Source organism: Perognathus longimembris, chromosome 24, assembly GCF_023159225.1.
Source record: "Perognathus longimembris pacificus isolate PPM17 chromosome 24, ASM2315922v1, whole genome shotgun sequence".
Lineage (NCBI taxonomy): Eukaryota > Metazoa > Chordata > Mammalia > Rodentia > Heteromyidae > Perognathus > Perognathus longimembris.
The window spans coordinates 14,185,704-14,199,709 of NC_063184.1; the positions used below are offsets into that span (position 1 = coordinate 14,185,704).

General features: G+C 44.9%; 1 protein-coding gene across 4 annotated transcripts in view; it reads left to right on the top strand.

The window, feature by feature from the left end:
• Lef1 (lymphoid enhancer binding factor 1) overlaps window positions 1-14,006 on the top strand; it is a 101,565-nt gene that overhangs the window by 78,153 nt on the left and 9,406 nt on the right. For 2 of the 4 annotated variants that reach the window (XM_048333505.1, XM_048333503.1), the window contains 4 exons: window positions 1,271-1,433; window positions 5,853-5,960; window positions 11,631-11,679; window positions 12,335-12,375. In XM_048333505.1, the coding sequence (XP_048189462.1) occupies window positions 1,271-1,433; window positions 5,853-5,960; window positions 11,631-11,679; window positions 12,335-12,369 (355 nt within the window). In that variant the 3' untranslated portion in view covers window positions 12,370-12,375. The remainder of the gene's footprint in view (window positions 1-1,270; window positions 1,434-5,852; window positions 5,961-11,630; window positions 11,680-12,334; window positions 12,376-14,006) is intronic. The other 2 variants (XM_048333504.1, XM_048333502.1) reach the window with 1 other exon arrangement.

Genomic DNA, 14,006 nt, shown 5'->3' on the forward strand with positions numbered 1-14,006 from the left:
CTTAAAAAGTTCACAGAAACCTCACCAGAGTGGAGGAATGTTCAGAACCCATACCCCATTGCGTTTTAATTCATCTAAGGGTTAGATGAGAACCTGTGAGTCCCTAAGTGAAATAGTGAGATTTTTTTTTTTTAATGAACTTCCTCTGGAAATGCACTTTGACCCTGGTTGGAAGAATTGAGGAATCATGTTGTTATCACTGTTGTTGTTATTGTGTGTGCTGGTACTGGGGCTTGAACTTAGGGCCTGGGAGCTATCCTTTTAGCTATATTTTGCTCAAGATTGGTATTTTACCACTTGAGCCACAGTCCTACTTTTGGCTTTTTGGTGCATAACTAGAGATGAAGAGTATTATAAACTTTGCTGCCTGAGCTGGCTTTGAACCACTGTCTTCAGATCTCAGTTTCCTGCATAGCTAGGATTACAGGCATGAGCCACGAGGGCCCGATCAGGAGTCATGCTGCTTAACCAGGGTTTGTGGACAAGAGGATGAGTGTAGTAGGCACCATGAGGTAGCCCATAAAATCCTAGCAAATGTTTCTCCAAGTAATACACACATGTTTTTGTGTGAGGGTCAGAAGTCTCCTTAGCCTCTCCCCAAAAGTTAAGCCACTTTGTCCTGGGAACAGAATGATCATCTGTTCTATATGTATTATTTTTATTTTTATTTTTTTGGCCAGTCCTGGGGCTTGGACTGAGGGCCTGAGCACTGTCCCTGGCTTCTTTTTGCTCAAGGCTAGCACTCTGCCACTTGAGCCACAGCGCCACTTCAGGCCATTTTCTGTATATGTGGTGCTGGGGAATCGAACCCAGGGCCTCATGTATACGGGGCAAGCACTCTTGCCACTAGGCCATATCCCCAGCCCCTGTTCTATATGTATTCCACTTTTTTTTTTTCTGAGCTCATCATGAATCAGCCCCAAGGCCTGGGGCCCAGGGTGGAGTTTCCCCATTATACCAACTCCATTTCCATTTTTGTTGTTATATATTCCTGCAACTGTAGGTATACATTGTCAGAGCAAAGCTTCCTTAGCTACTGAATAGATAAGAAGCCCCGTGCTTGGGTTGTTTGCCGTTCACTGTTTCTCATCATGCAAGCCAAGAGCTGCTCTTCAAAGCTGAGGGCCTGGCTGGGGTTTGCAGAGGTCAGGGAAGGGCTCAGCCCCAGGCTCAATGCCACCTGGGACCCATGCTCCGCTTCTCTCCCCCTCCTGTTGTCTCTTCCTTCCTCCTCCTGCCTCCCTCCCTAATCTCCACCACCACCTTTTAGGAAGCCTCAGCATGAACAGAGAAAGGAACAGGAGCCCAAAAGACCTCACATTAAGAAGCCTCTGAATGCTTTCATGTTATACATGAAAGAAATGAGAGCAAATGTCGTCGCCGAGTGTACGCTAAAGGAAAGCGCAGCTATCAACCAGATCCTAGGCAGAAGGGTAAGTCGTGGAGGGGCACACAGAACGTTGGGGGTGACTGGGGTGCCCTTAGTAAAAGCTTCCTGAGTGTGGATATATGTGAGATGGTCATCAGAGGTTTGTATAAGCAACACGGACTTGGGAACATGGGAGAGGGCTGAGGGTATGGCAATACCACTCGGTAGAATTCAACCATAAAATGCATGGTAAACAGCTTAGACTGGCGTTGGCAACTTAAGAACCTTCTAGAGCTGGTAACAGTTCTTACCTCCTCTCACACACACCCCCTCCCCCCATGGCCTGAACTCAAGGCTTGGGCTCTGTCCTTTAGTTTTTTCTGCTCAAGGGTAGCACTTTACCACTTGACCGTGTACCACCACTTCTGGGGGTTGGGTGGTTAAAGGGAGATGAGAGTCTCGCAAACTTTTCTACCTAAGGCTGGCTTTGAGCTGCAGTCTTTAGATCTAGTAAGCTAGGATTGTAGGCATGAGCTACCGGTTCCTAGCTGTGTGATAGCTTTTCAGTGCATGACCCCTGTGTATTTTGCATTCTTCCAAGAAATTCGTGATTCGAAATTGAACACACCCAGGTAAGGAAGAAGCCCAGAGGAGCCAGGGATCCACTGTTGATGATTTTCTTTTAACCATGTTTGTTCTAAACGATCCATTTGAACTTTCATAACAGAAAGCATTCAGGAGACTGGGGCCATGTGAGCAGGCAGGGGACAGACCTGCCATCATCAATTTCGGGCTCAAAATTCAGCTATTTCCAACACCAAGGTAGCCGGAGTGGGGTGTAGATTACAGTTGAATGGTGTCCTGGGTGCAGTGCCCTATCTCCCCGTGGCTTCCTAAACACTTAATAACGATAATTACCATGATTTCCCAAGCCAGATCATAGCAGGTGAATGATTCCTATCATCTGTGAAGAACTCCATCAGCTCCACAGCCTCCGGGCTGCTCACCACTGCCCCCCACTGGTTAAACAAGGAAAGGAAGGGTGGCCATTTTTTATTCCAGTTTGGGGAGCATGCTTAGCTCTTTCCTTTTCTTTTTTTAAGTTAAAAGGCCCCTGGTCCTCCCGCAAGGAGGGTGAGGATATAATCGGGAGGTATGCTTCCTATTATTTTTTTTTAATGCACGTTTTCAACCTTTGCTACTTTCTCAGCTCCCTCACCAATCCCCTGATCTAAGCATGTGTCCCTGAGAATGGTTCTCATTTGGGGGGATCTCTCTCGGTCTTTGATTGAAACACCTGTTTCTATTTATAGGCCTCTGCGATCTTTGATTAAGATCAGGTTTTCCACCCTCCCCTCTAGCTGGGCCATCTTTGCTAGCTCTGTAAAGCCCTAGCTTTAAAAATCATGAAGTTTTACAGTAGGATGATTATACTTCTTAAAAGAGGATCTGACATCTGTCCTGGAATATTGGATTGTTTGATTGGCTTTTAAATTCATCCTTGTTGCATGGCTAAAGTAGAAATTCATTCAAATGGAACAATGTTATTCTTAAGTTTTAGGACAAATTAAAAGTTTTGTTCAAGTCTTTCTGGCTATTTAAAGTAATAAGTCCATTGATCTTAAGTTTACCGTCAGAATACCTTGGGGCTCCAGGGACTCACGCCTGTAACCTTAGCTACTCAGGAGGCTGAGATCTGAGGATCACTGTTCGAAGCTTGCCTGGGCAGGAAAGTTCATCAGACACTTATCTCCAAATAATCACCAGAAAACCAGAAGTAGGTCAGAGGCTCAAAGTGGCAAAGCAATATCCTTGAGCAAAAGAAATGCTCAGGGACAGCACCCATGCCCGAGTTCAAGCCCCATGACTGACTCCACACCCCCCCCCCCAAATTCTTATGCACAGTTTATGTTCTTAAATTTTAATGGGTATTTCCCACTACAACTTGGCAAGACATCAACAGTGAAAGTTAATTTACCAAAACACACACAAAAAAAAACTAGTTAAAATTTTTAAGAGTTAACTAAACAAAAAAAATTGTCCAGTAAGCAAAACAATAGGTGTTTTTCATCAGTTGTGCTTTTATAATTATCCTAAGGAAATCTCTCCTTTCTAGTCTTTTGCCAGGCTTTATTTTCATTTATATTGCAAAACTTCAAAATAATTGCTTTATCTACAGTTTGAATCTGGTAAATGAGCTTTTATTTGTGAGTCGCCCCCCACTCCCCGCTTTTTTTTTTGCCAGTTCTGGGCCTTGAACTCAGGGCCTGAGCACTGCCCTGGGTTCTTTTTGCTCAAGGCTAGCACTCTACCACTTGAGCCACAGCACCACTTCTGGCTTTTTCTGTTTATGTGGTGCTGAGGAATCGAACCCAGGGCTTCATGCATGCTAGGCAAGCCCTCTGTTGCTATGCCACATTCCCAGCCCAGTGAGTAGGTTTTGTGCATTAGAAATATTAAAGAACTAAAGCAATTTTTAAAAAATGGAAGGTGAGAGTTTTACTTTGTGTCCCGCTTTATTTTTTTTTTCCTCTGTGTGTTTTACTCAGTTTTGTTAGTCTGAGATCTTCTGGTCCACTTGTCTTACACTTGGGAGTTAATTTGTATTTATAATTCTGTGTTTCCTCAGTCCGTTGTAAAGCTGCCGCCTGTTCCATAAAATGATACTCATATGGCAATAAGAGGCGGTGGGTATGAAGGGCTAATCGAATGAATGGACATATTTAAGAGGGAAAGCCTCTTGTCTTTTTTCTGTTTCATTGTCCCCTCTGTTCATGGTCCCCTCCCCCTCCTCTCACTCACATTTAGCACTAGAGCCTAGTGGTGTGAACATCTCTGATGTGTGTTTCCTCAGAAAACAGACCAAACGTGATGTCTTCTGCCCCCGTCCAGTTTGGTTGCTGAAGGCAATATGGCTTTTCCTGCCCGATTTCCATCATTGCCCTAGATATTACCTTCTTCATTGGTTCCATTTGTCTCATTTTGCTTATTCTGCTACTACAAGGATCTGTGCTTCATATAGCGCTCTCGTGTGCTTTCTCTCTCTCCCCCTCTTTCAGAATATTTTCCTTTTTGGCCACCTTCTCTGAATTTATTTTCATGAGAATTTTCTATTTTACTTATTAAACAAAAGCATATTGGCCGGTTTGCCTCTAGCTCACACCAAGTTTTGCTGTGGTGTCTTGCCTTTTAACCTGACACTCTGGGCTTCAGGAAGTCACCGGCCCTGTCCTACAGAGGATTTCAGTGGATTTCTTTTTACCCTGCTGGTGGGCCCTCGCAGTGGCTGCCCAGTGGCTGCCGTGGAGGGATGGTGGAAAGGTGCGGCCACTGCTGCCCTGGGCATCAGGACATAGTTTCCTCCAGGAAAACTTCTGAGCCTCAGTGGAAAGATGAGAATTTAGTCCCAGCGTCTCCTTTGGAGAATGGTTTTTCTCTCCTGAGCTATTCTCCCTTCCTCTTTCCTCTCCTTCCTTACCCCACCCACATCTTGCTTTCCTTTCGATTTTTCTAAGTCATACTGTGAAAACAAGGTTAGGACGATTAAAATCAATACATAGGAGATCCATGAATGGGAAGGAAGCAAAGTGGGAATCTCCATACCCAAGAGCTGGAAGAGACCAGGATTGGTTGGCTGTGTGTGTGTTTGTGTGTGTGTACGTACGTATGTATGTATGTATGTACAAAAGCCTACGAAGTCAGGTGCAATGCAAGCCCCTCAAAAATCCCCATAGGAGCATTGTTACTTACAATATACAGACACATGAATTCTATAAAGGAGGTGGGAAGCTAGAAGGGGCCATAGTAGCTATCCTGTCAATATTAGCAACCATGATCTCACAAACTCTACATGGCAAAATAAACTTAGACCATGCCTTTTGCTTTCCATTAGAAGGAGGCTAAAAAACCACACTCATCGTGCACAGGGTGAGCTACAATGTCTTCAGTGTTCTCCCACAGACTGGGCATGTGTAAGTGTGAGGGGATGGAGACAGACAGACTGACATCTGATGTCTTTGTTGATAGAAATGATCATATGATTCCGACTCTTGCTGTGACTCAATGGGGCAGTGTCCGTCCATGGGAAGAACGGCTGTGTCTGTTCTAATGTGCATCTGGAAGCTGTCATATTTTGCATTAATAAATGGTTCCTGGGCTTAGATACTAGACTCTTTGCTACCGAGGACGGAGAAGCGTGAATGGAATGTTCTTTTCAGTGTACACTGAAGAGGAAGGGTGGGTGATCTTTTTCCTCTGAGCATCATGTCGATGGACTTTTGATGGGTTTCGTGTGATACTTGAGGACAGGATAGAGAAACCCGCGTTGGCATTTCACTCCGGCCCCCAGCCTCCCACGTAGCTAGCTAGCAGCAGCTTCCTGGTCGTCTGCCATTTAGAAATCGATAGAAGTTTCAGCACTGCTCAAAGTTGGAAATGTGATTTGCTCACTTTGGTGCTTTTTCCTCCTCCCTTTTCGTTTCAGTGGCATGCCCTTTCTCGTGAGGAACAAGCTAAATATTATGAATTAGCTCGGAAAGAGAGACAGCTACACATGCAGCTTTATCCAGGCTGGTCAGCAAGAGACAATTATGTAAGTCCCTTCTTTTACCACCCCAGTACTCGCTTGTACTTTCTTTCGCTTTTTCTAGAAGGAGTGTGTCTCGGTTCTACATAGTGTTGATGGTTACATTTCAATTTTGGAAATTCATGGGGTTTGAAATAATGACTTTGCATCATGAAAGCTTTAACCTATCATGTGCATATGTATATATGTTCGTATGAATCATATACATCTTTTATATCATATATAATAGCTTACAGTTTTGATATATATGTGTATATGTACACATATATTGCTGTGGGTACTAATTAGGTTTTTTTGTTTGTTTGTTTTTGCCACCAGTCCTGGGGCTTGAATTTCAAGTCCTGGGCTCTGTCCCTGAGCTGCTTTTGCTCAAGGCTACTGCTCTACCAATTGAGCCACAGATCCACTTTCATCTCTATTTTTGGGGGTGGGAGTGGGTGAGTTAGGGGACACAAAGCTCTCACAGACATTCCTGCCTGGCTGCCTTTGAACTGTGATCCTCAGATATCAGTCTCCTGAGTACTTAGGATTATTGGCATGAGCCACCAGTGCCCATTTATTTAAAAATAAAAAGTTTAAAAAATATTTAGCTTTACTACTAAGATGTTGATTTTTTTTAAAAGTTACAAAACTAGAGGATCATAATCTCAATATATAATGGCAAGATCGTTAATAACTGTTCACATTACCTTTCAGTTGCTTTCTGTGTCTTTGTTAATTGTGTGTGTGTGTGTGTGTGTGCATAGGTTTGTTGTCAAGTTTCTTAATCACACACATACATGTCTTTTATGTATATTCGACTTCCATGTTTTTATATGTTACTATTCTAATATGTGAATGCCACTATTTATCTTTTTTTCCCCTGTGTTTAGACAGTGAAGTTTCCTTACAAATACACATTGCCTTGCAGGTGTGACTGGGTTCTGAGTAGAAGATTGTTACTTCTGTCTTGACAGATTCATAGTAGCAGAAATGTTAACATGAGAGGATATAAATATTTTGAAGTTCTTAATATGTATTGTCAGATTTCTTTCCAGCCGATTATATAACTTTACAGTTCTCATAAACAATGTACCCCTGTGATTGTGTTACCATAGAAAAATTAGTGCTGTGTAGATTTGTTTCCTTTCATGTTCATATTTGTGAACATTGACCATGTGCTTTATTGAACGTGGCTATTATGGTGTGTAAGTTGTACTGATACAATCTGTAAAAACCTCATTTATATTGCCAGGTTTTTTTTTTAAATTGCTGTATACTTGGAGTATCTTGATATATCTTGATAGGGTAAAGACTGAGAAGATGTACTACAAGTGACATCTGGGAAGTTTTATCATTTTACAGGAAGGTGGTCATTCTTTTTTTCCAGTACTGGTGCTTGGACTCAGGGCCTGAGCACTGTCCCCGGCTTCTTTTTGCTCAAGGCTAGCACTCTGCCACTTGAGCCACAGCACCACTTCTGGCCATTTTCTATATATGTAGTGCTGGGGAATTGAACCCAGGGCTTCATGTATACAAAGCAAGCACTCTTGCCACTAGGCCATATTCCCAGTGGGAAGGTGCTCATTCTTGTATGTGTGTGAACTCAGGGCCTGGGCACTGTCCCTTAGCTCTTTTTGATTTTTCCACTCAAGGTTGGCACTCTACCATTTGAGTCATGCCTTCACGTCTGGCTTCACGTCTGATTAATTGGACTTATGGCCGTTCCTGCCCGGGCTGGCTTTGAACCGTAGTCTTCAGACCTCAGCCTATTGAGGAGCTAGGATTACGGATGTGAGCCGCCAGTGCCCAACTACAATCTAAAAGTGTGAAAATCTTGGCTTGCTTAGACTGCTGCTGCAGAATATAATGGTCTCGAAGCAGCAGGCATGCCTGGCCCACAGTGACCGCCAGGTGCTGGCAGGCTGAGTGTCCGGAAGGACAGTGGCTATTGTGCGTGGATGAGGGCTGGGCCTCTGTGCCCTCTACAGCCTCTGCCTCCAAATCCCAGCACAAGAGGCTAAAATTTCAGCATGTGCATTGGGGGAGAACACAGACTTGCAGTCCCCTGTTTCCATATGAAAAAAAGGATTAGGAGTGGCAGCGGGGACAGTTGTCATGAAGGTGCAGTTGGCCCTTGCAGAGGGACATGGGTGAAGGCATCCATCGATACTCCACGAGTTCCCACAGAGATGCCGACCTAGATTCAAGCCTAAAGTCAGACATTCCCTATAAATCACCAAGCCCTTGTCAACGCGCTTGTAAACTTGTTTCTGGGAATGCATTGCATAATTTATTTGCATAATTTATTTCCTGTAACGTGCTCTGCACAAAGTCACTCTGCTGGTCAGAAGTTGGAGTTTAACATCGAGTACACCTTTGGGGTTTTGTTGTTGTTTATATCATTTTCTTTTTCCTTATGCTGGTACCAGGGCTTGAACTCATGCCTTGCACTCTTGCTCGGGGGTTTTTGCTCACAGCACTCTACCACTCTTTTTTTTTTTTTTTTTTTTTGCTAGTTAACTGTAGATGGAGTCTGACAGACTTTTCTGTCCAAGCTGACTTTGAATCTCCATCCTCAGACCTTAGCCTCCTGAATAGCTGGGAATATGGGTATTCGCTGCTGGTGCTTGGCTGGTTGTGTAGGAAATCACAGTCCAACTGTTCCTTCCTTATGATCACTGGCACAGTGTTGCCCCTAGCTGTTCTTTTTTTCTCCTGGTCCTAAGGCTTGAAGGGCTTGAATTCAGGGCCTGACAGCTGTCCCTGAGCTTTTTCACTCAAGGTGAGTGCTATACCACTTTGAACCACAGCTCCACTTCTAGTCTTCTGGTGGTGAAGTGGAGATAAGAGTCTGATGGACGGATTTCCTGCCCAGGCTGGCTTCAAACCATGATCCTCAGATCTCAGCTTCTTGAGCAGCTAGGATTTACAGGTGTGAACCATCAGCACCCAGCTTCAGCGGGGCTTTTGATAACAACCATATGCTGATTTTCGGCAACTGTTTCAGATGTTTTTTTGTTACTTTCTAATCATTACGAGCATCCATTGCCCTCCCCCTCCTGATGTTGCAGGTGAGGTGATTGAGAGGTTGCTAAGCCTAAGTACTTTGTTCAAGACTGTGTATTACGTGGCCTTGTGGTCTAAGCTGCAGTTGGCACCCGGGTCTCATGATGTGAGCAGCTTCCCATCCGGGGTCGATGGGCGCCATTTCTTAGGACCTTCTAAAGAAATCTGCTTCATTGAAGAATTTCGGCCCCTGAACTGGGCTTCTGTTCTCTGAGCAGAGTCACCATCTCTCCATACACGGCTTGTACTGTGCCCTGTGGGTGGAAGAATCAATGCCCCTCCTGAAAGGCAGCCTGGCTTTCACCTGCTGATCCCCTCCTCGTGTCAGGTCTGCCTCTGCCCTTTCCTGGGCTGTGACTTAGTGTAGACAGCCTTGCTTGGTGAATGCCTCCAAATTTCTGTTCTGATCTTTGGGGTTTGTGTGTGCACTGGTCCTGGGGCTTGAACTCGGCCTGGGTGCTGTCCTTGAGCTTATTTGCTCAATGCTAGTACTCTAGCACTTGAACCACAGCTCGACTTGTGGCTTTTCGGATGAACTTTTCTGCCTGGCCTGGATTTGAACCATAATCCTCGGATCTCAGCCTGCTGAGTAGCTAGGATTATAGGCAATTGGTGCTTTGCTCTGTAAGGAATTTTAATTTTTAAAAAGACAGAAAAAGAGGCCAACAGTTTTTAAGGAAAAAATGTTTTTTGGCTTATACCTTGAATGACGTCAAAACTCGGTGTTCTTACCATTTTTATAATCAGAGAAGCTTATTCATGAAGTGTAAAGGCAGACAGAAGTCCATGCACAGACAACACTAGCTGAGATGTTAACTCTAAAAGTAAAAGCACAAGAATAGAATGTAAGGCCTGAGTGCCAGAATATTCTCCAGATCCTCACTGAGAACATGTTAAATACATATATCTCAGTGGTGGGTCATAGGAAAATGCATCATGTGTTGGGATTGCAGGTTTTATAGTTGTAGTTTGCTTTTTATAACTTTGGCTAATAACTGAAGTTTTCATGACTCAACCGTGCACTCATTTTCCTGAGTGTTTAGCCAATGTCTGTCCTGTTAGAGCCTTGAAACGTTATGATTCATACATCCTAGTATTGTGCCGCCTACACAATTTTAATGAAAAATGTTTGTGTTTACCACATTTTTTTTTTCATATAAATTGACACTAATATATCCAAGCTGAAGCCCGGGGCAGTGACTCATGCCTGTATCCTAGCTTCTCAAGAGGCTGAGGTCCAGCGGTGAATTGAGGATTTGAGGCCAGCCTGGGCGACATTTACAAGACTCCCCCATCTCAACCAACAGCAAACTGGAGCAGGGGTAGGCGTCTGTCACCCCAGCTGTGCAGGAAATCTAAATAGGGGAAGATCAGTCTGGAACAAAATAATAGCCCCTATTTGAAAAATAAGCCAAAAGGATGAGGATATGGCCTAAATGGCCAAGTGATTTTTTAGTGAGTCTCTGGATTCAAACCCCAGTGCTACCCAAGGGGAAAAAAAATCCACATAGACCCACAGTGCGTATGTACATGTCTCCAGATTCCTTCTTTTTATCTGCTGTACACGAAGCATGTAGGTTTTCTGGGGAGCCTGGTTTCTATTCCAGTCCCACACATGTGTACTGAGACGGCGGCAGATGCATTTGACAGCTCAGGTAGGGCTAGCGTGGCGAGCTGGCCGTGTTCCCGGTGTGTGAGATGTGAGAAAGGGTTCAGAACAAAGGCCACTACATTCCTGTGAAGGGCGGGTCACAGCCACAGCTCAGGGGCACTGGGGAGCTGGCACTGAAGAGGAGCCCCAGCTCTACCGCAGGTGGGAGGAGGGGATGCCGAGTCAAGGTAGGAAGATGATAGTCCTGCAGGGAAGAACACTTCAGGTAAATGGGAGCTAGACTTGTAGGAAAAGGTTCCAGACTGTGACATGACTCAGCGGACAGTCTTGGGCTTGAATTCAGGACCTAGGCACTGGTTCTGAGCTCTTTCACTGAAAGCTAGCACTCTACCTCTTTGAGTCGCAGCACCACTTCGAATGTACTGGTGATTAGTAGAAGACAAGAGTCTTCCAGACTTTGCTGCCCAAGCTGGCTTTGAACCACTGGGCATTGTTTTCCCCGCTCAAGGCCAGTGCTCTGCCACTTGGAGCGACAGACCCCCCCCCCCTCCAGTGTTCTGGTGGCTAATTGGAGAAGTGTCTCATGGACTATCCTGTCCTGGCTGTCCTCAGATCATGATCCTTAGATCTCAGCCTCCTGGGTAGCTGGGATTACAGGCGTGAGCGTCCAGCACAACCCAAGCCTGATGGTTAAAACAGGACTGCCTTAAAACTGGCTTTTCCTTAAGGGCTAGGACCTCCTCCCTTCCCACCTTTTGTTCCCATCTTCCCTCTCTCCTTTTCCCTCCTTCCCTTCTCCCCTCCTGCCATCTCCTCTCTTCTCTTCCCCCTCTCTCCTTTCCTGTCCCTCCCTGACTTCTACTCTCCCCTCCCTTCTCCCTGCTCTCCTCTCTCCCCTCTCCCCCCTGCTCTTGCTTTCCACTCACAGGCTCTGACTCTGTTGGTTCCCTTCCTTCGGCATATTAAACCATCATCCTTGTGCTCCAGGACCTGACAGTGTGCCTCTCTCCTTGCAGGGTAAGAAGAAGAAGAGGAAGAGAGAAAAACTGCAGGAGTCCACATCAGGTAGGCATCTGGCGGCTTGGCGCCAACACTCGGGCTTCTGACGGCTTGTGCAATAGTGGCACCAGCCGCTCTCTCCGCTTTGTTCTGTGGCTATCCCGTGTGATGCTTGAGCTCCGCTTTCCTTCCTGACGTGCCTTAAATGTTTCCGAAAGACTTTTTAAATGTGGGGATGTAGAGGTACATGGGAGGCGCTTGCCCCAACTGATGCCTGAAATCCAGATTGGGAAGTGTGTAAGTGTGAGTGTGTACAAGTGCACACACATGCTTTTCTGTGCTTTAACACTTCTGCTTTCCTTCTGTTTGCATACTGCTTTTCTTCTATTTGCATACTCCTTGAAAATGTCACCTATGGTAATTTTATATCGGGCTACCTCATATATCCCTTTGAGAGTCTTTTCTGCGATTTGGGTTTTTAATACTAACAAATATGATAGGAATTATCTTTCTTGTGTATTGATTCCAAGCATGGGCGAGGCCCCATTTCATTCCTTTAATGACTCCACCCCTTGTACTGCACAGATTTTTTTAAAATGGCTGGCATGAGCACCATGAAAATGTAAAGCAAACACATGGACAAGGTGTTGTAGCTACTACATGTTTGGAATGTACAGAAACTTCTTCCATAAACATTTGTTAAAGACACAATTTTCTGCAGGTACAGGTCCAAGAATGACAGCTGCCTACATCTGAAACATGGTAAGAACAACTCTCTGGCCCTTCTGCTGAGTAGCTATAGAAAGAGGCCCACGCTCGTCTTCCTGTTCATTCCACACGGTATCCCTCCAGAAGGAGCAAACTGCTGCTTTCAGAACTGATGTTTCTTGTCTATGTTTTGTGCTAGTACCAAGGCTTGAACTTGCAACCTGAGCTCTTTTTAGATGGAGGCTAGCACTTGAGCCCCAGTTTTAGGTATGGCTTTTTAGTGGCTAGAGGTAAAGGTCTTGTGGATTAGTCTGCTTGGGTTGACTTTGAATGGTGATCTTCAGATCTCTGCCTCCTGATTGGCTTAGGATTACAAGCATAGCCACCAGCACCCAACAAAAGGGATGGTTTTAATACTGGCTACATTACATTTTTCATGTTTTCCCTTCTGTCCTTGTCCCACTTTCTCTCTTCCTATCCCTCCCCTCCCCCCTCAGTCATTTCTTAAGGACTAGTGAGTGGTAGCAGTAAGGAAAATGCCATCTCAACAATTCTGGGGGCTCCAGGGGGTGTCTCAGGACCATTCTAGCCACACTCAAAGTTGCTTCTTCGTTGGGAGGTTTTTTCAGTTGAAACGATGTGTAAACTGTCATCTGTTTTTTCTATTATTACTTTAAAATGTGACATGGGCCCGTTACTCAGTTAACTATGTTTCTTTCCATCCAGTGGTTTTTACTTTAAGATGAATAACTATTGGTAGAAGTCACCCTAGTATTTGAGCATTTTGTTTCTTTCTCCTCCATTCTCTTATTTCTATCTACATAACTAGCAGCCTAGGGAAAGCAGACAGTATAAATCAGAGCCTTCGTCTTCATGAAGGTGGAATTCACGGTGCATGTGCGTCTTCTTAGGGTGGCGATTCCTGTCAGTTGAATGGATTCAGTTTTCTCTCATGCAGCCAGTCAGTAAGCTCTGTTAGCACCCCTTTTTGGGGTGTCTTGTGTCTCACATCACCGCCACCGTGACATCACACTTCCCATATGACTCTTGTCATGGCCCTTAGAGAACTGTCCTACCTGGAAGCTTTTTTTGCTTGTTCTCCATCTCTCCTCACTTCCAGCCCACCTAGTGGGTTCTCTGTCAAACAAAATGAATGGCAGTGAGAGGGCGCTGTTCATGCTGTATTGAGGAACGCACAGAGCTGTGCACGCTTTCTTAGAAAAGCAATATTAGCTTACAGAGCATTTGTTGCTCACTCAACCAGGTGACCTAGTCAAAGCTCTTAGAACTTAGTTTTAGCACTGAAATCTGAAGCAACTTTTCCCAAGAAAACATCCCAGTTGCAGTTTTTATCTTCAGATAGATTTGGTTTTCTAATCAGCTGATGGTCATATACTCTAGCTTTCTAATTTTTGTTTGCCTGATGATACCCTATCTATGACGTACAGTTGGGATGTGTAAGGTACGCCTGGCCTCTTGCATTTTCTTCAATTACTGGAATCTGAGACACATACTCTCCCTCCCTCTCCTGCCCTGTGGTAAAGCCACCCTCCCATCTGCGTGTGCAAAGCATCATCACAACTCAGCAGTCAGTCCTTTTGCAAGGCATTCACCTGGTACAATTACTGGGGATGGGGCAGTGACTTGTCTCCACCCCCTCCCCAAGGAGCTCTGACCTCAGAGAC